Raw genomic sequence first — 26,431 nt, forward strand, 5'->3', positions numbered from 1 at the left:
ATCAACTTTTTTTTCCATTGTATTTATTGTTTCGTGCTGAATTCATATTTGGAAAAACAAAAATTCAAGATTTTTATTTTTTTTTTTTTTTGGTTTCCCGTTTACAATTACCGAAACAAATGATTGCGTGACATGACATTAATCGACATTGTTGTTGTTGATGATATGAGAATCCAAACAAGACAGAAAAAAAATCGGTTAACCTTGAAAATGACTTGATTTTTTTGTTTTGTATTTCGAGAAATGACTCGAAAGAAGAATTTTTCATTTACTATTCAATTTAATTTCATTACAAATTATGAGGTAATTTTCTTTTTTTTTGAAAAATTTCAAAATTAAAAAATCAATAAAAAGATATCCATCATTTCATCATTTCGACCATCATTTTTGTTTAGTAAAATATTGACGTATAAAATCTTCACAAATACGTATAAATGTACGACAATTTTGTAGATTAATATTTAATTCAATACTTTCCTGTTGACTACGATATGGTATTGTTTCAATAATATTATAGATACGTGCTTTTATCAATTCAACTTCGGATTGTTTTTGACGAATTTCTTGATAAATTATTTGACGATCATTATAAGATGATGATGATGATTGTTTTAATCGTTGTTCAAGTTTTTTTAGATAATCAACATATGGATTTAATGCTGTAACAAATTGATCGATTGTTAAAAGTTGATCTAAATTGAAAATGAATGAATGAATGAGATTTTCATTGAGAAATATCAAAAGATTCTTACCAATAGATTGTTTTGATGATGGATAAATATTCAATGAACGAATATGATGATAATCCGAATAATAAGTTGCTAATATCATGATAAACATTATCAATGATGTAACAAGAATGACCATCAATGCATTATCGAATTTAATTTTTATCGTTTTCATTATCATCATTATTATTAACATTGGTTGTTTTCGTTATGTTCGATGATGATGATGATGTTTTTCATGCTCGTTTTAATAATACAGGTAAAACCAAAATCAATATCACACATACATACCAATATCGTCAATAATTAATAAAAAATCTTATCGATTCTTTTCGTTTGGTTGCAATTGGTTACCATCTTGATTTTTATCATTTGATCATCATTGGAAAAAATTTTTTTATTTTGATTGAAAAAAAAAGAAATTTTCATCATCTTTATCACTCGATAGATGGCGATGAAAAACTAAAACAAGACAAAACATAATTCCCGTCGGTCGAATGTTTTCACAACCTGTTGTTATGATGGGAATTTTTTCTTCTTTTCGTTTTTTGTTTTGCAATTTTGATGTCAGTTAATAGAACAAAACAAAACAAAAAAAAACCTTGAAAAAATTATCAACAAATCAATCTTATAGGATCTATCCAATGATTATAACTTTTTTCATCATCAATAAAATATTTTGTTGATCAACATCAACAACAACGTCAAAAATACGTGTTTCTACCATGGTGATAATCATCAACATGATCAAAAAAAGTATTTTTGGAATTTGTATCCTGCAAACAAAACAAAAAATCCTGTTATGTTTTTTTTTGTTTTCGATAAACCAAACATACAATTAAAATTCCACATCATCATCATCATGGATTGATGATTTGATGGCGAAAAACATTCGAAATTTCGAATGTTTTTTTTTCGGGTAAAATTTTCGAATGTTTTTGAAACATTCGAAAATTTACGGAAAACAAACAAAAAAAAGTTCAAAAGTCAAGTGAAAAAGTCATTCGGAATTGTTTTTTTATTTCATTTAATTTTTTAAAATTTAAAACAAGAAATGTTTCATTATCAAAATCAAACACCAAAATCAACATATGGTTGGCATTTGATCAATTTGATTACTTTTATAATAACCTATATTTGTCAAAAAAATAAACAAAATTTATTGATAATTAAATTCAATTCAGTATCATTACGTGATGAAAGTTTCAATAATGAATATTCTGATTATAATACTGGTTCTATGATTGTTTTTGATGATTATTATGACAGTAATTATAATGAAAGTAATGTTTATCATCCATTTCGTTTATATTTAATATTTTTGGCTATTTATTTAGCATTTCAAACAATCATAATATTTTTGTATTTTTCATTTAAGGTAATATCATTTCATTTTTGTCATGTTTTTTACCGGTAATTTTAATCTAATTTTTCTTTTTTCTTTTCTTTTTTTTCCAATTCAATCAAGTTTGTACGTCGTATATTTCGTAATTATCAAATATTATGGTCATTACATAAAATGTTAATGTCATATTTAGTTATATTTGAAACGGATTGTATTTATTATTTTATCGGTAATATTGTACAAAATGATCATTTTATTGAAAATTATGAAAAAGAATGGCTAATACTTAAAATATTAATTATTAATGTTTGTCGTTGGTTTTTATTACTTATATCAACTGTTTGTACATTTAGTTTTTTAAATCGTTTAATACAACAAGGTCGTTATCGTCCAAAATTTGGCTGGTTTTCACAAAATTTTTTCGATTATATTATTGTACGTTATTTAATTTATTGTTATTATTATAATCATATGTCTAATTGGTCATTACATTGGTCATTTACATTATTAATTTCATCTTTTTATCTATTTGATATTCGTCAATCGATAACAATTTTCAATTGGATATTTTAAACATTTTTTTACTATTTTTATTTTGGTTTTAAATGAAATACAAGCAAAAAAAATCAATAATAATAATTTTTACCATGATGATTTTGACATTACATTTTCTTCGAAAATAATCACCTTTTTCTCCGAAATGATTTGATCATTGAAAAAAATACCTTTAGATTTACCTTGAAAAAATGAACATTTTTTGTTTTCCTAAAAAAATTATTAGTCGTCCTTTGTGAATGGACTATGAATTTCGAATGAATTTTTGTTGTTGTTGATGTTGAAGAATTTCATCTAATCAAGGTTAAAATTTTAATTTTTATCCATCATCAATTCAATTAGTAAATGGAAAAATTCATGATCAAAACTGAAAAAAAACTGATGATGATGATGATGATATAAGTATAAAGTTCAAACAAACTGCTTACAATAATAAAAATAATCAATGATAAGTAAAAAATTTTATATTTTCCATAATAAACAACAATTAAAATGATGAAATGATTACATCATGTTTTAATCACATGGATTTTATCACATGTAATTTTTTTCTGATTTTAATAACTTTCTCTTTCTCTCTTTTTTGTAATACCAAAGAAGGCTGTATCGATTCCGGATAGCGGAGAATGAAAAAAAAATGATGAAAGCCAGATCAAGAATTGGAAATTTTTTCTATTAAAAAATATATTGTTTGGTTATTCACCCAGGATTCTGATTTTTGATTTTGCAAGAATTTTTGATTTTTCTTTCAATTAATGTGATTGACAGCTTTGTTTCCGTTTCGAGTATTATGATTTTCGTTTTTGTATGTTTTTCATTAATCATTCAATAATCAATGAAAGATCAATGAATTATATGGCGGAAAATCTTTAATTCAACAACAACGAAAAAAATTGCAATTTTTTTGCCACCATCATCATTATCATCATCATGGCCATCTTTCGATTGTGATTTTGATCATTGTGATCACCATCATTGCATCGAGCAATTTTGAAAATGAAAAAAAAACCTTAAAAATTTATCATTGATCCTGAATGAATGAATAATGTTTCTTTCTTTTGAAAAAAAGAAACAAAATTTCTACATCCGAAATTCAATCCAAAGTACATTTGATTCATTTGATTTGATAATTATTTATCAATCATACGATTCAATAACAATCCTTTCCGTCATCATCATCATCATTAAATGAAAAAAAAACACGCCATTAATATGAAATGTTGGCTATTGGAAAACCATATGATTTTTGGTTTTGATAATTTTCAAACATCATTAATATCAATGAACAGCAAACGTCATCATCATATAAAAATGATAAAGTTTTGATATGATATTCCGATCATCCTATCCGATATCGAATGTCGTATATGAGTTTTTAAGATATCACATTTACTACCGCCATGACACAACTAAAGATTGCACCAGAAACGAAAGAAAAAGAAAAGAAAAAAATATATCCAGATAATCAAAACCTCAAAACGAAAGAATGATTATGATAAATTTCATTCATCATCATACGGATTATCCATAGTTTTATTCTTGGCTTCTTCTCCTTTTTGGCTTGCCTTGACTTGGTTTTTTTTGGCTATTCAATTTGTCGGGTTTTTGTCAAATTTTGTCAATTTTTGTTTTACACAGACAACAGAAAAAAAATGTATAAATAACCTGTGTGTATAAGCCAGTGATTCTCAACCCGTGTGCCGCGGCACATTGGTGTGCCGCGAAATTCTGAAAATGCAACTGATATATATTTTGTGCCGCTAAAATTGTGCCGCGACAACAAAAAGGTTGAGAATCACTGGTATAAGCAAACAAATGACGACGACATAATCTACGGAATTTATTTATAGCGTTTTCTAATACAAATCCATTACAGATTTAGATTTTTCAATGTTTTTTTTCTGGCTGCTATTGCTGCTATATAAAAATTAACATTGGAATTCATCAGCATTATTGTTAATGATGATGATTTGTTGATAATTCTTTTTTTTTGTATGTTTGTTTGTTTGTCTACGTTTTGTGTTCTCTTTTCTTCTTTTTTTTCCAATTCTACATCATCATCATTGTGGCGGATTGACGTCATTCATAAACGAAAAGAGAGAGAGAGAGAGAATATATCGATCATCGACCAAGATAATCATGGTGATTAAAGCAGAACAAAACAAAACAACAGAAAAAAAGTCCCATACCGCTATCAAGTTAATTAATTTATTCTAATTTAAAAAAACAATGCATTGTTTGTTTGCAAAAACAAGCAAAACAAAACAAAATTTAATTTAATTTTGAACAAAAAGAAAACATAAAACATTTTGATGACCTTTAAATCAAAAAAAAAAAATCCTGGAAATCCAGAATTCAAATGGTTTTTCCACAATGATGATCATTATTTAGAAAAAAATCAATTCAAAATGACAATGAATTTTCATTTTTTCTTTCATTCCACATCTGGAAATCCTGCCATGAGAAACAGACAGAAATTTATTGATTTTTTTTAATTTGAAATTGATTGCATTGTAATCACATAGTTAGAGAGAGAGAGAGACAAATCAATCAAAAAGCTTTTTGATTGATTGATTGATTGAATTTCTTTTTTATTATTAAATTATCATTTCTGGATAAAACCAAAAAACTCTCACACAGGATGACAACAACAAAAAAAAACGCCACCAAAAAAAAGTATAACCAATATTTGTTTCTTGTCGATTGTTTAATATAAATTTTTTTTTCTTTACCTGCGATGATCTGTCCAAAATTACCAATCTAACACCTGTGTGTGTGTTTTTTTGCTTTCTTGCTTTTTCTGGTTTGATGATTCGACTAATTTGATTCAAAATGATCAATTGGCAATCACTGATTGGTACCGAAATTATTTTCAAAGAAACAAAAAAATGGGTGTTATTTTTTTTTTGTTTGTTTTTGTTTTTGTTTGTCCAATTAACCCTAATCTATTTTGATTTTGGAAAACAGTAATGGTTGGATGAATTCAAGTAAAGGGCAGAAAGAAAAAATCGATCGATCGATCGATTTACTTCCTATTTTGGCCTCGAATTTGATCGATATATTCATTTCGATATGGATAGAGAACCCGTTTTTTTCGTCTTCGTCAAACAAACAAACAAATTAACTTTAACTAAAATCAGTTAAGATTAATTATCTATATTTTTTGTCCCTCCAGGTACATAAAGAGTTAAAATAACCTTGATTTTTACTTCAGGAAGAAAAAATAAACAGTTCACCTGTTTATGATGATGATGATGATGATGTGTGATGTATTTGAAAATTCAACATCTGTCATCTGTCTCAATTTAATAATTTGATGATCGTTTCGTTTGTTGGCCATAATTAGGCCATTTTTTTTGATGGATGGCCAAAGAGTGAAGGAAATTTTCCAAATTTGGTTCTGTTTTTTAAATTTTTTTTCAAAAATTTTTCATTTTTTTCATTCCAAAATAGGAATAGTTTTTCAATGACCACCACTATTGAACATCCAAAAAACTTTTCATTTTTTCCTTGTGGTTTTGGTTTTGGTCATCGGTTTTTTTCCATGTTTAATCAAAACAAAAAACCTGGATTTGAAATTTCCAAAACAAAAAAATTTCCTCGAACAGTTTTTTTTTGGTGGCTGAAGGAAAATTTCCAACAACAACAACAACCACTAATGTTGAAATAGGAAAATTTTTTTTCTCCAAATCGAAAACAAAAAAAAAACATTCGAATCGAATCAATTTCCTTCATTGTTTTTTTTCTTTGTGTGTGTTCGATTTTTGTTTTTCATTAAAATTCCAATAAAAAAATGAGAAAATTTTGATTTTATGAAAACAAAAATCACAAATATCCTAAAAACAACATTATCCATGATCAATTTCAGGTAACAGCAACAAATTCATTTTTTACCTGAATCTCGAAACATCCTTCTTCTCTATCATTTTCAATTGATTGATTGATTGATTGATCTTAATATTTATCACATAACAACTCAATAATCATGATTAATTTTTTATCAATAATAGAAAAAAATGCCGCCATCACCACATAATCATACATATTTTTTTGTATGATTGTTAATACAAAACATCTACATCATTTTTGTTTTGTTTGTTTTTTCGTTAATCGTATGATTTAATTGTTGAAATATAATGGTAATGGTAAAAAATGAAATCAAATCAAATCAAATATCAAATATCTCCTCCTTTTTTTTTCTCTCTCTTTTTTAGTTTGTTTGATCATGATAATTTATAAATTGCGGTTTCTACATACATTTCTACATTCATCCATACAATTGTACAGTTTGTTTTTTTTTATGTGTGTGTTAACACAAATATTTTGTTGCTGTATTTTGTTGACTCTGTTTTTCCATGCATGTGTTTCGACAATGATGATGTTGATCATCATCATCATTTGCCATTTAGACGTACGGCTGTATTGTACGTTGTGATTTTTTTTTCAACAGAAATTTTTTTGTCCATTTTTGTGATAATTAAAAAAAATTGCTTTCTTTTTTTTTTTTTATTTTGAATCAAATGAAAAATTTTTAAAATAAATTGAATTAATAATTTCTGTTAATAATAGTGTGATATCTATTGTGGTCATTCAATCAAATCTTTGGTGTACCTGTCCCACTTTGTAATCATCAAGCGATAGGATTTTTTTCTTTTTTTGGATTTCATCGTAAATTCATTTTTCAATTATAATCAATTACGATTTGATTCTCGATCCTTCGATTCATATAATACGATTCAACATCATCATCATCATCATCATCATCATTCAAAAATGAAATTAAAAAGTCTTAAAAATTATGTTAATAAACGTAAAAATAATAATGAAAATAAAAAAAATCAATCAAAAAATGTATCATATGATACAATATCATTGGCAGGTAATTGGTTTCATAAAGAATTAAATGAATCAAGAAGAAATTCTCGTTCAAATTCAATAAGTTCAACACGTACCTATATAATTGATAGTTCAACATCAACATCTTCATCATCATCATCATCATCATCATCATCATCATCATCATATGGCCGATTATTATCACAACATTATGGACACAATTCTTATTCATCATATGAAGATGACGATTATGATAATGATAGCCACAGCCACCACCACCTAACATCGGAAAAATTGAATCATTTAAATACTATAAATTATATGTCATCTTCATCACCATCGATATCGTTCCATCAACATCATAATCATCATCACGTTAGGAGTTATTATATATAGCTATAGCTCCTTGTTTAAAATCGACATTTAAAAAAATCGAATAAAAACAAATTAGTGATACAAACAAAAAACCGGCCAATATTTCATTCATGGATCTCATCCACCAACCTCTACAACAAAAAAAAAATCCATTGATTGATTGATTTCGATCTCGAATGGCTTTCGATAAAAAAAAATTATTTATTTTTCATTTCAAATAATAATGACTTTCTATCATTTTCAAGATGGCCATCCATTCTTATCTGACAATTTCATTTTTAATTTTTATTATATTGATAATTTGTATTAAGAAAAAACAATTGTGAACTGATTTTTTTTTAAATTATAAATCCTTATACAATGTGCATTGCGCTCTATCTTTGTGTTATTTTTTTTTGTAATATTGAAAATTATTTTATTGCTTGGATTTCAATTACAATCCTAGTCATGTAATGAAATAAAATAAATTTTTAAAACAAAAAATAATAAAAAGATTTTTGATTTATTCTTGATTTTTTTGGAAATAAATTTAAATTTAAGCGATACTAGCGCCATCTATTGGTTATTTAATAAACTACGAACGACTAAATTAAAAAAAAAAAGGAAAGCACAACAACATTCGAGTGCGATAGGCACCACCGGGATTTGAACCCGGGACCTTCTGTTCACTTGTAATCTCTTCAGTGAAGATAATTACTAGACAGACGTCCTAACCAACTGGACGATGGCGCCTTGATCTCTTGATTCGATGTTATTTGCTTTTTAAACCAACCAATTGACAATTCGAAGTTCAACCAGTTCCAATTGAACCACAATGGCCAAGTGTTAGTTAAAATGATGATAATTAATGATTTTCATTGAAAACATATATTGAACGTTTTAAAAATATTTATTTATTTAAACAACATACAATTTATGTTGATACAATGACTTTATAGAATATATAGATTAAAACATAAACATAAACATAAACGGACAACAATATATAATCGATAAATATAAAATAAATAAATAAATGACACAAAATTAGTGAAATTATTGATTAGAATTTGAATTAGAATAAACGGATCACAAAATATTTGTTTGTTTTTTTCAAAATTAACGATAATCATAATGAGAAAATGAGAATTGTGGTTAAGGTTGAAGATTTTGAGGATTGGACGAATAATAAATATTAAATCGGTGGTTAATAATATATAATCAGTGTTCGGATTTGAATATCTTTTTTCTTTCTTTCTTTTGATTATTAATAGCTACTACCATAGCCACCACCACCTGAACTGATGGACATACTATAACCACCACCTGATGAACCACCTCCATAGCCACCACCTGAAGAACCACCTCCATAGCCTCCACCTCCATAGCCACCACCTGAAGAACTACCACCATATCCACTAGATGATCCACCTCCATAGCCACCACCTGATGATCCACCTCCATAGCCACCACCAGAGGATCCACCTCCACCTCCTCCGCCAAAACCTCCGCCGCCACCACCGGCACCAAATCCCCCTCCGCCGCCGCCGCCACCACCACCAGCATTACGTGCAACAATAGTTTCAACACTTTCACGTACAGGTTCAACAGTTTGTGTAACACGACGAAATGGTGAAATAATTTCACGAACTTCCTGAATGATTGGTTTAGTAACAGTATGAACTAATTTATGTGGTTCATCTTGGCTATGACTTTGTCGATATGATCCGGGTGCTGATGAATGTTTTTGTGCAACATTTACCATTGATGATGCGGAACGAAAAATAAAATTTACTGGAATGAAATTAGCTGGCACATCGATTGTTGTTGGATTAATAAAACCCGAGCTTGGTACATCGAATTGACGAATTTGATGATTTGAAATAACTGCAGCTGGTACTAAAATTCCACCACCACCACCACCGCCTCCGCCACCTCCTCCTCCACCTCCAAAGCCTCCGCCACTTCCCCCCGCCGCCCCCGCTATAACCACCACCACCACCACCACCATAAGACATGGCAGCTGACATACCCAGGATAGTAGAAAGAATTGTTAGCTGTGAAAAAAAATTGAAAAAATTAAAAAAAATATTTCAAAGTTTTTCAGGTTCCATGATTACTTACCCGAAACATTATTATGTGATGCAAAGGATCGAATAATCGATAATTGAATGTAGAAAAACGAATTATTGATTTTGATTTTTTGAATCAAAATGAAACTTATTGTTGTCAATGATGATATGGTGATGTATGATGATGGTGGTTGGTTTATCACTGAAATGAAACCAAAAAACACTTTGGATTTTTGGATTGGATTTGTTTTTTTTCAAATAAATCAATCGACAACGGTATTTATACTATGAAGATTTGATTTTTTTTTCATTTCATTTTCAAGAAAAAAAAGATTCAAAAGAGATAATCTAATTAATCAAAATATCTCTTTTTCAGTTCATCAGATCAAACACACACATAGTGTTAATTATTTAAGCAAAAAAAAGGGTTTAATAATCCATTATCGAAAATGAGTGTGTGTGTGTGTGTGTGTGTGAAGGGAGGAGAATAATGTCACCGGTAATTTCATTACTCAATATTGTTTGGATCAAAACAAACAAACAGAAAAAAAAGGTTAATTATGTTTAAACACGAAACAATTTCAACAACAACAAAAAAAAGTTTAAATTTAATAATTATAATTCGAAATTTTTTTAAAAATTGGAATTTTGTTGTTTGCCTTTGGAACTTATTTTTTTTTCTTCTTTCTTTCAGAAGGAAAGGGGAAAAAACATATTGTTGTTGTGGTTGTGGTTAATTAAGAAAGATTTTTTTTTAATTAAATTTTTATTAAAGTTTTTGACAATTAATAATTATTATTATTAACTGTAAAACTGTCAAAAAAGTATTCAAATTTTTTTATTTTCCTCAATTATATTCGATATAATAATATAAAAACAACAACAACAACATCTATTCATGTATGTCATGAATTATATAAAAAATGATTTCAATCAATCAATCAATCAATCATTGATTGACCTTAACCTCTATCATTATCATTATTATGATTTTTTTTGTTTGTTTTTGTTTTTGTTTTTTTTTTTGGTTTTTGAAAATTTAATTTTTTTTTTTTTGATTTTAACAATAAAATTTTTTATTATTATTATAATTTTGTTTTTATTTTTATTGATTTGTTTATTTGACAACAAAAAAATTATTTAAAAAAAAAAAAATTATAAACAGGAAATCATTTTGACGATATAAAGCGGGCTATTAATTATTATTTACAATTTGTGAAAGTTTTTCCATAATATTTTTTTTCCTTTGGTTTTTTTTCGTTCGTTGTTGTTTTTTTTTGAAGAACATAAAAGAAAAAAAAAGAAAAGAAAAAGAATGTTTCCAACTACTACTACTGCTACTATGATGATCATCGTTATATTGATATTGATGATGAATCCAATGATGATACAAGCACAAAAAAATGATCCATCATTTATGCCAAACATTATGCCAATTACAAATACAGTTAATCGTACCGGTGTACATCGTGTTTATTGTTCAGCTAATCAACAAGTATTAAGTCAAACAACAACATTTGCTGTTGTTAATAATCGTCTTTATCAATTTCAATATGATATGAGTGTTATTATATTTGAAGATTTAGATGCATGTTATAATGATGATCAGCAACGTTTTTTTCTTGATGTCGGTACACGTTATGAATTGATGGATGAATGGAAACACATGTTACAAGTAAATTTAGATTATTATGGACGTTATAATTTTATATTGAAAAATGTACCAGATGAACGTAGTTGGCGTATTACAATGGCAATGGTAACAAATTCATTATATGGTGCTGGATTTTTTTCATATCTTGGATTTTCAAGATATTTTTATCTATTATATGTTGAATGGGATAAAAAACCACCAGCAACTAGTACTGATGTTGCACAAACACAGCATATTGTTTTATTAAATTATTCAATTATAATATCAATATCGGCTGAAACACAATATTATGCATTAGTTTTGATAAATAATCTTGGTGAAGATAATGTATATATTTATCAACAATTAGTTAATGATCGTACAATGCCAAGAGGTATATTCTGTGAAAGTGAAACTGGTGAAACATTTTTTCATCAACGCAAACCAAAAGATAATTGTCAAACAAGTGCACAATTATCACAAATGTTAAGAGAATTTGATCATGGTTTTACTGCAAAAAAAAATCTTTATTTAGTTGCAATGGATGAACAATATGTTATTGCTATTGATGCTGAAGTATTGAAATCATATGATATAGAATATCCATATCAAAAATTTTCATTAGAAGATGTATTTAGTTGTAACGCCGCAAGATCACCGGCAATTTATCCAACATTATATCCACCAGGATCACAGCCACAATCACCACAACATGAATCAATTGATTTGCCTGAATCTGGTACTGATAGTCAAACATGGTTATTTACACCAACAGTATGGTTAATTATTGTTAGTTTGAATTTTGTTCTAGTCATATTGAGTGGATCATTATGTTTATTATATGTATCAAGACGAAAACTTCGTGCAAGACATGGTGATAGAGGTGGAGTTGGTGCATTATGGTCATCATTATCATCATCATCAGCAACATCCGCAGGTTCTTCAGTATCAAGAGGATCATCAATATCAGCATCAGGCATAAGTAGTTCATCAGCATCATCATCAAGAGCATCATCATCATCAACATCATCATCATCAACATCAGGAATAAGTAGTAGTACTACTGGTGCATTTTCATCTACATCCAAAGCTGGTAGTGGAATATCATCAATATCAGGTGCACAATCATCAACAGCAGCATCAGGATTTGGGTCAAAAACGAGTGGTGGTAAAGGAAAATTCCGTAAGAAAAAACATGGTAAAAAGAAAAAATATAAGGTATCAACATTTGGAGGATCGAAATTTTCAAAATCAAGCGCTATATCATCAGCAATGTCATCTAAATCATCATTAACGAAAAAAGGTTCGAAAATCAAATGGAAACAATCAACATCACCGAAAAAAGGTTTCTATAAGAAAAAGATTAAAATTAAAAAATTTAAAATGAAAAGATAAGAAAGAACAAATTCCTGTTGAAAAAAAATCAAAATTTTAAACAATTGGAAAAACAAGACCAACCGTCGAACCCCGACCACACGCACACAAACAAACAAAATTATCCATTTTGATTCAGGAGAAAGAAATATTCATAAAAAAAATTATCTCATAATTATTTAATTTGAAAAAAAAAGAACAGCAAAAAAAAAATTCACACAATTTGTTGCACACACACACACACACAGACACAAAAAACAATTAAACAATTTTTTTTCTTGTTTCACCCAGTTTGAATATCATTTCTTTGAAAACGGGGGAAAAAAAATATATATCAGATCTTATTGGCTACTAATATTACAATGATGTTTTTGATTTGTTGTTTCAGTTGTTGATTGTTGTTGTTGTTGTTGTTCGTTGAAAATATTATCAACATTTTTTGATGATGATGATGATAATGAATTTCGTGATTGACCAGTAGCCGAATTATTTTGTTGTTGTTGTTGTTGTTTGATTGTAGATAATGATGGTGGATATCCAAGTTCAAAATTAGATGTTGTTGTTGTTGTTGTTGTTGCTGAATGATGTGCACGTGCCCATTCACACATTAATTGTCCAGCATATAATGGATTAATTGAATAAAGCCAATTATACATTTCTCTTGATGTTGATGTACGAAATAAATAACCAGCATGTTTAGTTATAATTGAAAATGCATTTTCAACACATAACATTTGTCGTTGTTGTTCTGAACATTCAACACGTGCTTGTGTTAAATTTATTATTGAACGTTCAACAGTATCTTTATCATCACGATATATAAACATATATGGTCGTCGTACAACAATCCATTGTTTTTGCCATTGTGTTGGTTGTTGTTGTTGATCATCATTTAATTGATTTGATGATGATGATGATGATGAATATTCATTTGCCATCAAACAATTAATATAACCTTTTTTTGATATAATTGATGATACACGAACTTCTTCAATTTCTGGTATAAATAAATTATTATTATTATTATTACTTAAAGATGTTGGTGATATATCATCAATTATCATTCCCATTGGACTATTACTATGGCTATGTATAGATTGATGTGTGGATTGTTGTTGTTGTTGTTGATAATGATGACGATTAGTTTGATTGAATGATAATTTTTCACGTTCAAACCATGATTCAACTGTCAAACCGGATATTATAAAATTTTTATCCGGTGTAATACTAGTACCATAGCCATCTGGTGTTGATCCATTTGATCCACCACCACCAATATTCCATTCGGTTGGTGTTCGTAATAGATTTGATGATGAACCGGCTGGTGGTGGTGGTGGTGTTTGAAATATTGGTGCCGGTTGTGATGGTATATGAAATTGTATTAATTTCAAACATTTTGTCACTAAATTACGATCATGTTCGGAATGAAATTCTTCAACTTTTTCTCTTTCCAAAAGTGTTTCAATTCCAGCCGAAAATGTTGATGATCGTGGAATGGCTGTAGATTTTGTTGATGCAGAGCTTAAAGCTAATGTTTTGTTCGATGATAATCCTCCATCAATATCAACAGTAGTAGTTACTACCGGTGATATTAATGCATGTGTTGTATTATCACTTGTAACAGCAGATAAATTTGAATTGGCCAATGCAGCTAAACCTAATCTTGATGTACTTTTACGCATCATACCAGTTGTTATTGATGATCGTATCGCTTTTCCGGGTAAATCATTCAATTCATCTTCATCAAATGATTTTGGTGTTGTTGTTGATTTAGCTGTGCGAATTAATAATCGATGACGACAACGTTCAACCATTTCTAATCGATATAATTTTTCTAATTCCCATTGATGATCAAATATTAATGAATCACCACGTGGTTGCCAACTGCCAAGATTTTCTTGTCCACGTACATACATTGTTGATGTATCTAATACACGTCTTTGACGACGTTGTACACCTGGTGAACCAGCTTCTAATGATCGTCTTAATACCAATTCAAATATAGCCATTATATGATTTAATTCAGCATTTTTATATGAACCGGTTAGGATATTTTTCAATACACGTGTTGACAATCCAGAACCATGTGAACCACCTGTCAACAATGATGGAATCGTACGAGAATCACGACCATAAATTATTATACATAAATCTTTTGTAAGAATTCCTGGTTGACTACAGCGATCCAAATCTAGATATGCAGACATTGTAAGATAAACACGTTCACCACTAGGCGTTACACGATTTAATAATAATGAATTATGTAATGAACTATCCCATGCTGCTTCAAAACGAAAACGTTCACGACCATCATCTAATGGTTCAAGATGTTCGGAAAAAAATAATGATAATGATAATACTGATGGATCATTTTCATCATCAAAATCTGAACAATCAGGATATGTACGAACACGACCAATAACTAATTCACGTAGATCACGAAAATGAATATCAAAATCCGGATGATTCATAATTGTTACACGAATTCTTCGTTGAATTCCTTGATGTAATAAAAATGTTCCACGACATGGTGTATCATCATTATGATCAACAACAACAGGTAAATATTGTCCATCAGGTGTTAATTCACATACTTCAATCCATACGGTTAAATCAATTTTCGAATGTACTAATGATGTTGATGCCGATGTAACACGTGAAGCCATAATTTGCCATTGATTAACTAAACCAGGTGTAAATCTTGGTGATCTTATTGGTGTCGATATTGGTAAATATGAAGTTAGTTGCATTCGTTTTGGTGGTGGCCGTGGTAATCCAATTTGATTTTGATCCATGTTCATTGTTGTTGATTGGCCAATGTTTCGAAATAACCATTTATTATTATTATTATTATCACTATTCGCGAATATAGCTTCACGATGTAATGGATGATGTTGATAATGACCATATAATTCAAAAATTAATGGTTCTTGTTGTAAATAATCAATGAATGCTTGTGTTACACGAACGGATATATTTTGTGACCAATAAAAATTAGCTGAACGACCACCATTTTTACTACCACTGGAAGTATTTTTTATCGATTCGGTTGAAAATGCTTCATTTGAACGATGACGAAAATTAAATTGACAAAAAACATCAGCATATGATTTGGATAAACCATAAAGTTGAATAATTGATACACGAAACATAAAATCTTCATTCAATTTTAAATGATCAGGAATTGAATCATTTTGTTGTTGATTTTTTTCATCCATTGTCGTCGTCGTCGTCGTTGTTTCATCTTCATCTTCATCTTCACATTCTACTTCTTTTTCATCAATTTCTCCTTCTCCAGATGATGATAATTTAACATTTTGATCATTGATTTTTGGTATTAATCTTGATAATTTTCGTTTTAATCTTGTACGTTCAATTATTTCCTGTAAATGTTGATCATCATCCGCAAAATCAATTCTAGCATGTTGTTGTATTTTTGGCCGTTTATCCGAATCATCAATCGCTGCGGATAGATCTTTTTCTATAAGAAAAAAAAATAAACAAATTGTCAATGTAATGATTACCGAAAACAAAAATCATTCAAAATTTTTACCTGTTAAAGGTTGTATAGATACTTTTAAATAACCCATAACATCACCTTTTTCATTTACAATCGATATACATTGTGTTATTGAACAATTTTCAAATAAATTTTGTAAAAACATTAAACCACGACCAATAAAACGAAACCAAGGAAAACGATCATAAAATGGATCACTTGTTTCAGTTTCAACTGTTCCATTAATAATACTATTTGCATGATAAATTGTAACACCAGTACCACCCGCATTATTTCCACTTGGAATTGTTCCATTCAATTGATGATATGATGCGGATGATGTTAATGATGATTGCAATGAATTTGATACGTTTGATGATGTGGATGATGATATAGAACTACTAGTAGCCGCTGCAGCAATAGCGGCAGAATATTCTTCCGCATATTTCGAATATACTTGACGCATTAATTCCAAACGTTTTCTATAAATAAATGAAATTAATTTTAAAAAAGTAAATTAAAAACTTTCTTCAAAAAACATACCTTAATTTAATTAATGACCAATAATGTGTGGCACCATTTTTCTGATCTTTCACTTCGACAGCAACTATTGTTCGTGGAAATGGATTTTCATTGAAAACATTGGTAGTGGTGGTGGTTGTATTTGTGCAACAGGTATTAACCATACCAGAATCTGATTGTAAATCTATAGAATTTTGTTCAGAATTAAATTGATCACGATAATCGATTAATAAATCAGCCATTAATGGTGAATAAATTGTATCGGTCAATATAACAAATTGAAATTGTACACGTTTTTTCAATTCAACTGACATTGCATTAGCTTCTTTTAAAAATATTGCATTACCCCATAAATCATCACGTAATGATGTAAATTGATGATAACGCCATTTTAATAATGCTTTTCGTACAATTGATTCTTGCCAAAATGTTAATGGTGATTCACATTGCATTTGAAAAAATATTGAATCCGATTCAGGAAATAGACGACGATGTTCAGCTTCAGAATTATCATCATCATTATCATCATCATCATCATCAATACTGCTATCATTATCACCACCATATCTTGAATGATGCATTGATGAAAACATTTGTGACATTGTCATTGATTGTTCATTTACTTGTTTCTGTAATCGTTCGATTGTTTGTTCATAATTTTTTTTTGCTTCTTCAAATGTTAAATCAGCTTCAGCTTTTTCACGACGATATTGTTCTTCTAATTGTAATAATTTTTTTTCCATTTCTAATTTTAAATCGATACCTTGTTTTTCTAATAATTCCATTTGTGCAAATGTCCAATCAACAGCTTGTTGTTGTTGATTAGATGTTATTGTTGTTGTTGTCGAGATTAATGAATCTTGTATTGGATCTTTTGATCTAGATTCACGAACCTGTCCTGGATGTTGAAAACGGAAGACATGATATTTTCCAAGAATAACACGTGCACCTGTACGTAATTCTTGACAATTTTCAACACGACGACCATTTACAAAACAAAGTGCATCCAATGAACATGGTATTAATTTTACTGTTCCATTACGATTTTCAAATATACAATGTTCAAGAAGAATATTTGTACCTGATAAACGAATATCTTGTGCAATACGTGCACCATCTTGACCGACACGTGTTTCACCATCTTTTAGATAATATAATAAACATTCAGACATTAATGGATCTTCATTTAAATTCAATAAATGTGGTGTATTAATTGGTGAAAAAACACCAACAGCATCACCATCGGCACGTCTAGCAACACCCATTTCAGCTAAAACAGCTTCACGTTGTGCACGAATTTCTTCAGTTCTTTTCAATTTTTCTTCCCATGTTGCATTCAATTCGGACATTAATTTTTCTGTTTCATGTAATTGTTCAATGATTACATTTTCACCTGTTATCGATATTGAACTTTGTTTTAATTTTGGATGATGATTATCATTTTGATGATCTTGTTGTTGTTGTTGTTGTTGTTGAATATCTATTATAGAATTATCAAAAATATTATTATTATTAGCTTGATCAGATTCATCAATATTAGCCGTTAGATTTTGTTGTTGATCCTGTTGTTGTTGTTGTTGTTGTTGTGGTTGTTGTTGATTTTGTTGTTGTTGTTGTTGACGATCATTATTATCATTGATAATCATCATTGAATTCAATTTATTTGATTGTTCCAATTGAATACCTTCAGCCAATAATATTGTTTTTAAACGGGCAATTTCATCACGTAGTTCACGTATTAATTTTGCATTTGCATCTTCATTGATAATTGCAGTACACATAATCTGTTTTGCTCGATCAGCATATCTTAATGTTGATAATGTTTCTTCATAATTAATATCGGCCGGTGATATAGCAGCAATCATTGCTGTTTTGGAATTTCCACCAAGATTTTCTCTTAACAACCATGTAAGTACTGAATCACGATATGGTATAAAATCAGATTTTTTTGATTTCTTTTTTTTCGCTGGATCCTGTGATGACTGAAAACAAAACCCGGAAAAATTTGTTAGAAAAACAAACATTCATTTGAAATAAACAATTTTTTTTTGAATAATTACCAATTCAGCTAATGCTGATATAACTTTACCCAATGTTGTTAATGATTTATTAATATTGGCACCTTCTTTTAATCGTGTACCTTGTGCACCGGTTGAATCAGCACGTTCCGATCCAGCTAAATCAACCAAAGAAATTTTTGATACTTTTTCCGATGATAAACCGGTAAGATGATCTTGTTTCATTTGTGTCAAAATAATTGTAAATACAGCATGTGATCTTGATGATGTTTCATTCATATTTGTTGCTGCTACTGTACGTGCTTTATTACCTTCATCAATAATTTCATGTATATCTTCATATGATGTAACAGCTAATTTACTTAAATCTTCAACATATGGTCCTAAAACTGGATGTTCACGTACACGTAATGGTCCTTTAATTTTTGGATTTAATAAATCACGTACACGTTCACAATATATTTCCATATATGATACTTCAACCGAATACATTGTATCATCTTCATTATTTGAATTTGTATCATCCGAATGGCTAACAATACGATCAAATAGATCACGACATAAATTTGGTATAATACCATCATCATCACGTGCACCCATCATTGTATATGATTTACCAGCACCAGTTTGTCCATATGCAAATATACAAACATTATAACCTTCAAATGAATGTTTTAACATTTCAATACCAATATCTTGATATACTTTCCATTGATCAATAAAATTTGGATCATTTGGTTCATGTGACCAATATGAATAATCAAAGGTAAATGTTTTTGATTGATTTTCAATTTTTGGATTTATTATTACTATCAAAACATCAAAACAAAACAAAAAATCAATTAAATCAATCGATCAATTAGCAAAACTTACTTGTTGTTTTATCCGTCATTGAAATAATATTCTTACAACCATAACCAATTTCACGTTTATTAAATGGCCGTACACGTACGGCTACTTTAACTGATGACATTTTTTTCAATCAATCAATCAATCAATTTATCGCTTTAAAGAAGAATTTAGATATGATGATGATGATGAATATTGCAACAAAATAAAAAAAATTATCACAACAACAAGCAAAACAGAAAAATGATGTAAAATTCTGAACTTTTTTGTTTTTCAGAATTCAGTTTCGTATATGAAATTTGTTCAATTTCTTGTCATCATACAATAAAAATAACTTATCATTTTCTGGATCATAAATTTTCTTTTCCATTAAAGATATATATCATTTGAATTTCTTATTCAGTTGATTATGATGATATTACCAGAATTAAAGCAATAATGAATGAATGAATGGTGGGAGTAATATTTGACGCCAACGACTGGAATAAACGAGAATATTAAATAGAAAAAAAAATAAATAAATAACATTAAATAATGACAACATAAACAACAACAACAATAATAATAATAATAATAATCAAAACTGAGAATGTGTTTTGGTTCCAATTGGAACAACATAAAGAAGAGAGAGAGAGAGAGATACCACTACCACTACAAATGACGCCGACGCCATCTATTTTACGTAAAGAATTTGAAATGAATTGAAGAAAAAAAAGTTCCAAGTTGGATCTTTTTTAGTTGAAACCAGAATTCTGTTTATGGTTGTTGTTGTTGTTTTTCATATTCTGCGGCGCAGAATCCAAAAAAAAAAAATTTTTCATTATGAACGAATGCGACAAACAACAACAACAGCAAAAACATATCGTAAGTTATATAAAATGTGTGTGTAATACGAACATTTATATTTTTTTCCGAAAACAGAATTTGGGAATCCCAACAAACCAAACGAAAAAAAAATTTTGATCCAAAGATGCAATTATTTTGCGTGAGGGGGATGAAAAGATGATGTGATGTGGTGATGTCAAAAAAAAATTGACATTCGAAAAGTGATGGGCGATCATCATTATTTTTCATTATAACTATCGATATATCGATGATAATATTATTTGAATGATTTTAATTTTTCCGGATGATTACAAAATCCTAAGATTTTGTAATATTTTTTTGTGAAAAAAAAATTAGTTATCAAAATGAAGAAAAAATTTCACTGCAAACAAATTCACGAATTTTTAATTTTTTTTCCCCACCGAGAGTTAATCAAAATTAATTATTTTTGTAAAAATTAAAAAAAAAACAATATCAAAAACAATGCTCATCATCATTTAATTTCGATAACAACAAAAAAAAACAATCAATAAAAAGAGTAATTAATTAATTTCAATTCAATTTTTTTAAAATTTTGTTGTTGTTGTTGTTGTTGTTATAGGTTATCACTCTACTTGTATGTCCACAATCATCACCAATTTTTTTTTCTCTCTCACTTTCTTCCACGTTTTCGTTGTTTTATTGAACGTTTTTTACGTTTACTATCATCATCATTTGATGGTGCATGTGGTGCATTTGAATGTATTTGCGTATCACAACTTAAATATTCGGTTAATTTTTTCTTTATAAATGAAAAATCATTATCAAATATTGATAATATTCTACGATTAATTATAATAGCTTGATCATCATGTGTTGAAGCCAATATTAAATCCGAAAATGATGTAAAACCAAATTGAATTGATTTTAATAATTCTTTTATATTTTTATGTGAATTAGTTTTACTATCACTACCATCATAACGATCACAATTACCATGACTAATTAAACGAAGTGTATTGGCTTTTTTATATCCTAAACATAATTTACCAAAATATGGTACATCCATATACATTTCATTAATGAATAATAAAAATTCATTACTTTCAGTATGATAAGCAATTGAATAAAATCTTGCTACAGCCGAAATTGGTATTGTACGTGTTAATTTACTAGTCATTTCATATTCAAAACGATATTTTGGTCCAGAATCAATATCATTGTAATTTTGTGAACACATCCATGATTGATAATCGCTAACCATTATACTTGAACGCCATTCAAAACCGATTGGCGATCTTGTTAATGACATCCACAAACGATTTGTTGAATTAATGGATGGAAAATAATGTAAAATAAATTCAGAACGTTTACGATAACCACCAAGATGAATTATTTCTGGTTCAATTCTTTCTAAATCAACTTTAGAACCTTCAATCAAATGTAATGTATTTGTTTCTGTTGAATATTTTTTTCTTGATTTTGGATATATTGTAACAGTAAAATCAGAATTAAATTGAAAAATATGATCATCACAAATTGAAATACCAATCGTATTATCAAGATCACCTTTTGATGCACCACAATCAATACGTTTTGAACTGGTCAATATTTCTGATGGTAAATTCCATGGTATTAATCTTGATTGAAACACACTTTTACCATGAAAAAGATTAAAAACAATTTGTCTTGATGGTACTGGTGAATCATCATCATCGTTATCATTTTGATTAATAGGAACATTACCAAAAACATTTTTAATCAACAATAAATTATTGATTAATAATAATGTTATTAATGACAATAATAATGATGATTTCATTTTTTTCTTTTGTTCGTTGGTTTGGTTTGATTTGGTTTTGTTTGCTTTGAGAATGGAAATCAGTAATCAGGCAACAACAGAGCAAACAAACAGAAAAAAAATTTGATTTATAAAAATAAAAACAAAAAATTCAAATCAGCTTTTAGAGAGAGAAAAATAGAGAATAAAAAAAGATAAACGAAAAAAAAAAACAAAAAACAGAAACTTTCAAATAAATTATTAATTATTTTCAAAATGTTAAAAAGTTGTTCAATTTATATGATCGGTTTGAACCAAAAGCAAACAACAAAACAACAAAAACAAATTCGTATTAATTCAATTCTATTTTAATTATAATTTTATTTATTGATTTTCAATTCTTGTTGTTGTTGTTTGATGGATTAGTTTTGTTTGAAAAAAAAAATTTTTGTTTGTTTGTTTTGTTTCATTGTTCTGTTTCTTTTGAATCACAATTAAAAAAATCTTCGGACATTTTAATTCGAAATGGAAATTCTTTATTCACTGTATGTAGAATATTTTTATCAATAATTAATACTAAATTTTTTTCTTTTGATACTAAAATAAGATCGGTAATTATTGTAAAACCATATTCAAATGATTCGAATAAACTTATTAATGAATCGGACATTGTTTGATATTGTTCATGATAAACACAATTATCCATTGTTGTTATTTGTTTTAATAAATGTGTTGATTGTTTTCCATAACATAATTTTGATATTTGTGTTGTTAGATTAAAATCTAATACTTTTATATCATTTTGGCCATATTCATGTACAATATTTATTGCAATATTATCAAATGAAATTGGTATTAGATGATAACTTTTTGGTGATGGTAATGATTGATAATCATAATGATAATCATCTGAAAATGAACAACCATCAATTGTTGATGAAAATTCGGAAACATACCAAAAATGATTAGCACACAAATGCATTCTAACTAAAAATTTAAAACCAATGTATTGTCGCCAAATTAATGATGTTGTTAGAACTTTTAATCGTTCGTATGAATACGTTTCAAAAATACATGAAAGACGTTCGTGAAAATTACCCATATTATTTATTACTGGTATAAGTTGATTCACACCAATAGTAAAACCACCATAAATAGAAAGTTTTTGCTCTTTTTTCAAATATCGTTCACGTATATTATCATACATTATTACATGCAAGTTAAATTCTGGTCTCCTATTCAAAAAACGTTCCGTTAATGTTAATTTGAATTGAAAAATACGATTGAAAATAACAGCAAACGATGTTGTTCGATTCATTATATCGGGTTTATAACCACAATCAATATAATTATAATATTTCATTATATCGAATGTTGGATACCAGGTTTGTGTTTTGAATTGATCATAACCGCTTTTTTTTATATCATCACTTATACCATGTGAACTTAAAAATTCTTGCAATGTTACTTGTTGACTAAAATCGGGATAAATTATTATAATCATAATGATTAAACAATTATAAATGGATTTCATATTGGCTTTTTTCGTTTTTTCTTGGAATTTAGAAAAAAAACGTTTCTTTGATCGATTGATTAACTAGTTTTCTTTTTTCAAATGTTGAGTATTTATTTTTTCTTTATTGTTTTGTTTTTTCGATAAATAAATTTAATTTAAATTAAAACAATAAAATTATTTGAAACAGAAAATAACCGAATTATTAAAAAAAAGAAAAAAAAATTTTAATTTATATTCGATATATCGATTGTATCGATTATTTTGCGGGAAAATCAAAAATGATTAAGTTGAAAATTTTTTATTTATTCAATTCAACAATAAATTTTTTTCTCTCCGCTAAAAAAAACAAAAAATTCTATTTTATATTTAAAATTCTATTTTGTTTTTCGATAACAAACAAAAAAATCTTCTGCGTTTTTAATTTCATATGGATATTCTTTATAATGTGTAAGTAAAAGATTTTCATCAACAATTAATACTAAATTTTTTGTATTAGATACAAGTATTAAATCGGTAATCATTTTAAAACCATAACTAAATGCTTGAAAAAATTCAATCAATGTTTTTGTTGTTATATCATAATCCAAATTTTGATAATGACAAATTTCAGTTGCTTTTATTTGTGTTAATGTTTCATTTGTTTGTTGTCCAAAACATAATGATGATAAATGTGTTGTTATATTGAAATCGATAATTTTAATATATTCAGTATCAAATTCCCATACAATATTTAATGTTTGATTACCAAATGAAATTGGAATTTGTTGAAAAAATTGTGTAGGTTTTAATGCATGATAATTATAATGAAAATAATCCGTTGAATAACCATCTAATCTTGAATGAAATTCTGATGCCATCCATAAACGATCACAACATAATAATAAACGTATTGCTAATGTAAAACTTATATATTTTTTCCATACTAATGTTATTAATAAACGTTTTTTACGTTCGTCTTGAAAGGCATATATTAAATGTGATAAACGTTTTTGAAAATTACCTAAATCATTGATTTCTGGAACAATTTGATCAACACCCAAACGATAACCATTAAAAACATGTAATAAATGATCTTTTTTTGAATATCGTTCATGTACATCATCATAAATAATAACATCAACATATGATGCATAATATGGTGGTTCATAATGAGTAGGATATGTTGATAATTTAAATTGATAAATACGATTCATAATAACAGCAAACGATATTGTTTGATCAAATAAATCATAACCACAATCAATATAATTATATTTTTTCATTTGTTTTAATGATGGAATCCAGGTTTTTGAACCAAATTCTTCAATACCATTATCATCATTTGATTTATAGATACCATGTGAACGTAAAAATTCTTCATATCGTTGTAATGTAAATTGTTGAATAAATTCTGGATAAATTATCATTATTATTATAATGTTGACAATAAACATTGAAATGAATTTCATTTCTTATTTGTTTTTGTTGAGCGAATCGAGAAATACAATGTTTTAATTTTTCTTCATTCACATTCGAATGGTGAGTATTTATTTATTTTGATTTTTACAAAAATTGTTTTTTTTCCTGGTAAATTTAATTATTGAACAGAATCATTTGGGTATGAATTATGTGAAACAAAGATTTTTTTTTGCTTGTTCATTGAAAATTTTCAAAATAATATTTTATTGTTTGTTTGTTTGTTGAAATTTTTTAAAATATTGAAAATGTTTTTTTTGTTTGTTTCCTTCATGTACATTTAATTGTTATTTATTTTGATAATTTTTTCATCATATTCACAAACAAAAAAATCATTTATATCTCGAATTTTATATGAATATTCTTGATTAAATGTACGTAAAAGATTTTGATCAACAATTAATACAAAATTTTTTTCACGTGATACAAAAATTAAATCGGTTATCAATGTAAAACCATAATCAATTGTTCTAGTTAAATTAATTAATGATTCGGTCATTATTCTATAATCATTTTTATAATAATTACATTTCTGTGTTGATGATATTTGTTTTAATGTTTTTGTTGATTGTTCACCAAAACATAATGATGATATTTGCATTGTTATATTATAATCTAATAATTTTATTTGATCTTTACCAAGTTCATGTGCTAAATTTAATACCTGATTACCGAATGTAATCGATATAAGATGAATATCTTGTTTTGGTTTTATTGATAGATAATCACAATAATATTTTAGATTTTCTGATTTACCATTCATTTCGGATTGAAATGCAGAATAAAACCAAAAACGATTACAACATAAACGAAGACGTGAAAATAATATAAAACTTTTGCTTTTATTCCATATTAATGATACTGTTAGATGTTTTTTTCGTTCGTTTGGATAGCTTTTATCCAGACTATTGAATCGCATTTCAAAATTACCAGTTATAGGAAATTTCGGTATAATGTCATTAACACAAGCACGATAACCATCAATTAGATAAAAACGATTTAATTCTGTTGAATATCTTTGTCGTACATCCTTATACATTATAACATCTAGATATGCCAATGAATCAGGATATCTTGATATTTTAAATTGA

The 26,431-nt window shown here is 27.7% G+C and overlaps 8 protein-coding genes and 1 non-coding gene across 10 annotated transcripts; 3 read left to right on the plus strand and 6 right to left on the minus strand.

Moving 5' to 3' along the window:
- Position 1: 1 nt before the first annotated feature.
- On the minus strand, positions 2-1,187 carry LOC113791296 (uncharacterized). The gene is made up of 2 exons (XM_027341057.2): positions 753-1,187; positions 2-692 (listed from the first exon to the last, which is right to left on the minus strand). The coding sequence occupies exons 1-2, from the start codon at positions 922-924 to the stop codon at positions 382-384; spliced, it is 483 nt and encodes a 160-aa protein (XP_027196858.1). The 5' UTR covers positions 925-1,187; the 3' UTR covers positions 2-381.
- A 221-nt stretch (positions 1,188-1,408) lies between these two features.
- On the plus strand, positions 1,409-2,746 carry LOC142646326 (uncharacterized). Its single transcript, XM_075824944.1, has 2 exons — positions 1,409-2,106; positions 2,197-2,746. The coding sequence occupies exons 1-2, from the start codon at positions 1,783-1,785 to the stop codon at positions 2,644-2,646; spliced, it is 774 nt and encodes a 257-aa protein (XP_075681059.1). The 5' UTR covers positions 1,409-1,782; the 3' UTR covers positions 2,647-2,746.
- A 3,588-nt stretch (positions 2,747-6,334) lies between these two features.
- LOC113791240 (uncharacterized) lies at positions 6,335-8,204 on the plus strand. 2 transcript variants are annotated; one of them, XM_075824945.1, is made up of 4 exons: positions 6,335-6,496; positions 6,639-6,767; positions 6,843-6,909; positions 7,198-8,204. In XM_075824945.1, exon 4 carries the CDS (start codon positions 7,402-7,404, stop codon positions 7,858-7,860), a length of 459 nt encoding a protein of 152 aa, XP_075681060.1. In that variant the 5' UTR covers positions 6,335-6,496; positions 6,639-6,767; positions 6,843-6,909; positions 7,198-7,401; the 3' UTR covers positions 7,861-8,204. The 2 variants fall into 2 exon arrangements, with proteins under 2 accessions (XP_075681060.1, XP_075681061.1); XM_075824946.1 differs by lacking the exons at positions 6,335-6,496; positions 6,639-6,767; positions 6,843-6,909 and adding an exon at positions 6,917-7,052.
- A 265-nt stretch (positions 8,205-8,469) lies between these two features.
- On the minus strand, positions 8,470-8,571 carry TRNAT-AGU (transfer RNA threonine (anticodon AGU)). The gene is made up of 2 exons: positions 8,534-8,571; positions 8,470-8,505 (listed from the first exon to the last, which is right to left on the minus strand). It is a non-coding gene; the product is annotated as a tRNA-Thr (tRNA).
- A 138-nt stretch (positions 8,572-8,709) lies between these two features.
- LOC113791232 (uncharacterized) lies at positions 8,710-9,870 on the minus strand. The gene is given in 2 exon segments (XM_027340978.2): positions 8,710-9,791; positions 9,793-9,870. Coding segments are annotated over 2 exon segments (762 nt in total). The 5' UTR covers positions 9,849-9,870; the 3' UTR covers positions 8,710-9,085.
- Positions 9,871-11,205: 1,335 nt separating this feature from the next.
- LOC113791231 (uncharacterized) lies at positions 11,206-13,183 on the plus strand. Its single transcript, XM_027340977.2, has one exon. The coding sequence runs from the start codon at positions 11,206-11,208 to the stop codon at positions 12,916-12,918; it is 1,713 nt and encodes a 570-aa protein (XP_027196778.2). The 3' UTR covers positions 12,919-13,183.
- Positions 12,887-20,563, minus strand: unc-104 (kinesin family member unc-104). The gene is made up of 6 exons (XM_027340975.2): positions 20,429-20,563; positions 19,810-20,264; positions 18,979-19,745; positions 16,940-18,900; positions 16,451-16,878; positions 12,887-16,378 (listed from the first exon to the last, which is right to left on the minus strand). The coding sequence occupies exons 2-6, from the start codon at positions 19,907-19,909 to the stop codon at positions 13,239-13,241; spliced, it is 6,396 nt and encodes a 2,131-aa protein (XP_027196776.2). The 5' UTR covers positions 19,910-20,264; positions 20,429-20,563; the 3' UTR covers positions 12,887-13,238.
- A 521-nt stretch (positions 20,564-21,084) lies between these two features.
- On the minus strand, positions 21,085-22,637 carry LOC113791272 (uncharacterized). The gene has a single exon (XM_027341027.2). It carries the CDS (start codon positions 22,409-22,411, stop codon positions 21,263-21,265), a length of 1,149 nt encoding a protein of 382 aa, XP_027196828.1. The 5' UTR covers positions 22,412-22,637; the 3' UTR covers positions 21,085-21,262.
- A 1,585-nt stretch (positions 22,638-24,222) lies between these two features.
- Positions 24,223-25,463, minus strand: LOC113791323 (uncharacterized). The gene has a single exon (XM_027341088.2). The coding sequence runs from the start codon at positions 25,331-25,333 to the stop codon at positions 24,260-24,262; it is 1,074 nt and encodes a 357-aa protein (XP_027196889.2). The 5' UTR covers positions 25,334-25,463; the 3' UTR covers positions 24,223-24,259.
- Positions 25,464-26,431: the final 968 nt, after the last annotated feature.

The sequence above is a fragment of the Dermatophagoides pteronyssinus genome, unplaced genomic scaffold (assembly GCF_027571235.1).
Source record: "Dermatophagoides pteronyssinus isolate colony J.1.1.1.1 unplaced genomic scaffold, Derpt_VIB-CSIC_2022.12 sq0003, whole genome shotgun sequence".
In the NCBI taxonomy this organism is placed as follows: Eukaryota; Metazoa; Arthropoda; class Arachnida; order Sarcoptiformes; family Pyroglyphidae; genus Dermatophagoides; species Dermatophagoides pteronyssinus.